Source organism: Furipterus horrens, unplaced genomic scaffold, assembly GCF_987537825.1.
Source record: "Furipterus horrens unplaced genomic scaffold, mFurHor1.1.pri manual_scaffold_11, whole genome shotgun sequence".
In the NCBI taxonomy this organism is placed as follows: Eukaryota; Metazoa; Chordata; class Mammalia; order Chiroptera; family Furipteridae; genus Furipterus; species Furipterus horrens.
The window spans coordinates 67,576,317-67,579,113 of NW_028327181.1; the positions used below are offsets into that span (position 1 = coordinate 67,576,317).

The window sequence follows — 2,797 nt, forward strand, 5'->3', positions numbered from 1 at the left end:
TCCAGATGAAACACTCACCCAGGAAAGGAGTGGTCCCCAGCCTCACCCCACCTCTTTAGCTGGGACCCAAAATAAAAGAACTTAATGAGTCAAACCAGCTAGCTCATTAACCAGCAATGCCATCATGGCTGGGAGCAGGGAACAAGGGAACTGAGGGACAAGTTCTATGTCTCCACTAAAGGAAAGCCCTTCTCCCTAAAAAAGAAAAAAGAGCAAGTCAGGGCTGTGGGCAGCCCAACAGCACAGACTCTTTGCCCGAGGCCGGCGTCTCCTCGATTAAGGAAGCATCTTGCCTCACAACCCCAAGTGTGGCTCAGTCAGGGCGGCTGCTCCAGGAGCCTGTGGGGGAATGGACAACCCAAAGCAAGAGCCAGAAAAGGGCCCCCAACCAGGAGCACCAATTCCTCCCTGGCCAAGTGGCCAGAGGCCCCTCTCTAGCTCCCACGTCGGGAGCCATGGACAGCCTCACCTGCCCTGGTCCAGCAAGGGTGCAGGTGGCAAAGGCAAGTCAGTCCTCTGAATTCCCCAAAGTAGAAGGCCGGGGACCTAGGCGGCTCTGAATACATCTTCTGGGTTTTGCACAAGGTTCAGGAGTTCAAAAGTGCCCAGAGTTCTGGCAGGGCTGAAGCAAGCCCCAAGGAGAGAAGATGGGCCAGGAGAGGCCCTTGGTGGCTTTGCTAGACACATACTGTACATAAAATCTGACTTCATAATAATTTTTTTTTAAATGAGTTGAAGCTTTGCGCCACGATGCAGGCCCCAGGGCTCACCGATCCAGCCCTAGGAGGAGCCGCTTCTTGTCTTCCTGGCCACTCTCGTTCTTCAGATCAGAGAACACCTGTGTGAAGTAGTGTGGGTCGGCATTGATCTGCAGCATCTTGGAGCTCATGAGGTTGATGACGGAGAGGCATCGGTCCCAAAAGGCCTCCTTGCAGCTCTCCACCAGGAAGGGCTTGAGTGGGTAGGAGATCTCGTTGCCCATGTAGGAGTAGGAGAGGTACAGGCAGGTCAGTAGCACGGCCTGGAGCTCGTGGTCAGAGCCCACCTCGGAGGAGATCACGTCCCTGCAGAGCATGTAGAGGAAGACCACGTTGGCCGGCGTGATGAAGCCCTGGTCCTGCCAGCCCTGCAGAAGCAGCGAGCGGTCCACGCTGCGCAGCCAGAGCACAGGGTCCGTGGGGGACAGGTGCTTCAAGCGGTAGCACCGGCGGCAAAGAAACTCGCCCAGGCAGCGCAGCAGCTCGCTGGTGGATGCCTGGACGATGACCCTTTTGGGCGTCCCTGCGGAGGTGACGGCAGGGTGCGGGGCCTTCTTGACGGAGGAGGAGACCCCGGTCTGGGAGCCCGAAAGCTGACTGGCAGGAGGGGCGGGTGGCTGGGTCGGTGGGGGCTGGGCGAACGTGGACAGGTTGGCGCACGACAGCGACTTCTTCAGGTTCTCATTGTTGAGGTGCGTGATGTTGTTCTGGTAGCTGCCGTTGGGCTGCACCTTCTTGGAGTTCTTCTTCTTGGCCGACACGGCCACGATCCTCTTCCAAGGCAGCACGGAGATGATGGAGTGCCGCTTCAGGTTCTTGTCCTTGGCATTCTTGCTGTTCTGCACAGCCGTGTAGTGGCCCACCGTGGCGGCGCCATCCTCAAACAGCGTGGCCTTGCGGTAGCTGGGGGACAGGGACAGCACCGTGCCCATGGTGCCGCTGCGCGCCGGGCGGGGCCCCGCGCCCCTGCGCGCCCAGCCTGCCGGCCCAAGGGAAAAAACAGCTCACCGAGCCTGCGGCGGCCTTGTGCAAGAGGCGAGGGCGCTCCCGGGGGCGCGTGCTGCCCCTTCTGATCTGCGTGAAAAACAAGATGGTTCTCAGCACCAGGCGGGGCTCTCACTGCGCTACTCCGCCCTAGCCTCGCGGCCCCCGGGGACCTTAGCTCCAGCCCCGTACCCGAGGTTTACCCAGGCTCCAGGACCCCGCCAGCGCCCAGCGCCGCAACCCGGCCACCTCCACTGCGGCACCGCAGCTCGCCGCTGCCGCTGCGGAATGCCGCGGGAGGGGACCCCCGCCTCAACACCGCGCGCGGCCCCAACCCGGGCCGACTCCCCGGGGCAGCAGGCGGCCTCAAGGCGCAGGCTTACCCAGCAGGCGGCGGCTCCTGCGCTCCGCGCCCTCCGCAATGCGCGCCGCGGTCCCGGCGCTCCGCGGGGCTCGGCGGGGCTCGCGCTCGGCGGCGGCAGCGGCTCCGGAGCTACTGTCCAAGGTTCTGCAGGCGGCGCGGCCCCGCCCCCCGCTCGTCCGCCTTCGCCTCCGCCGCGCTCCCGCTCCGGCGCGCACCGCGGCCGTCTCCCTCTCAGGAGCGCGCGCGGCCCACGCGCCGGCGCGGACGGGCCTGCTGTGGTCCGGGAGCCCGGGCCGCCTCCGTCCTCAACGCGAGCCGCGCGCGGTGCCGGCAGGGACGCGGCCGTCAGCCCGAGGCGCTTCTACTCGCCGCACCCGAGCGAGGACCCGGGCTCCTGCGGCTGGGACTCACGGCACCGGCCCCGCCCCGCCCCCGGGGCCGTCCCCTCCCGCACAGCTCACTGCCGGCTCTGCGCTGCTGCTCCAGCAGCAGCAAAAGCAGCAGCAAAAGCAGCAGCCGGGTCGCACGAACGTCCAGGGCACCCCACGCAACGGCACTCAGGCCGGTGGGGAAACGCCGGGGCGGGGCCGAGGACCGACCCCGCCCGTCGTCCCGCCCAGACACGTGCTGCCTTTGTTCCCGCCGCGGCGCCCGCAGCTGCGGGCCGCGGGGCGCTCTCCGCCTAGTCCCC

At 65.6% G+C, this 2,797-nt stretch overlaps 1 protein-coding gene across 1 annotated transcript; it reads right to left on the reverse strand.

Annotated features, from left to right (window-relative positions):
* Positions 1–290: 290 nt before the first annotated feature.
* Positions 291–2,220, reverse strand: CDK5R1 (cyclin dependent kinase 5 regulatory subunit 1). The gene is made up of 2 exons (XM_090292541.1): positions 2,126–2,220; positions 291–1,832 (listed from the first exon to the last, which is right to left on the reverse strand). Exon 2 carries the CDS (start codon positions 1,688–1,690, stop codon positions 767–769), a length of 924 nt encoding a protein of 307 aa, XP_090148667.1. The 5' UTR covers positions 1,691–1,832; positions 2,126–2,220; the 3' UTR covers positions 291–766.
* Between the last annotated feature and the right edge of the window lie 577 nt (positions 2,221–2,797).

Bases quoted from the DNA above. Each gene is read 5' to 3' on its own strand.
- CDK5R1 (XM_090292541.1), bottom strand. From the start codon at position 1,690: ATGGGCACGGTGCTGTCCCTGTCCCCCAGCTACCGCAAGGCCACGCTG.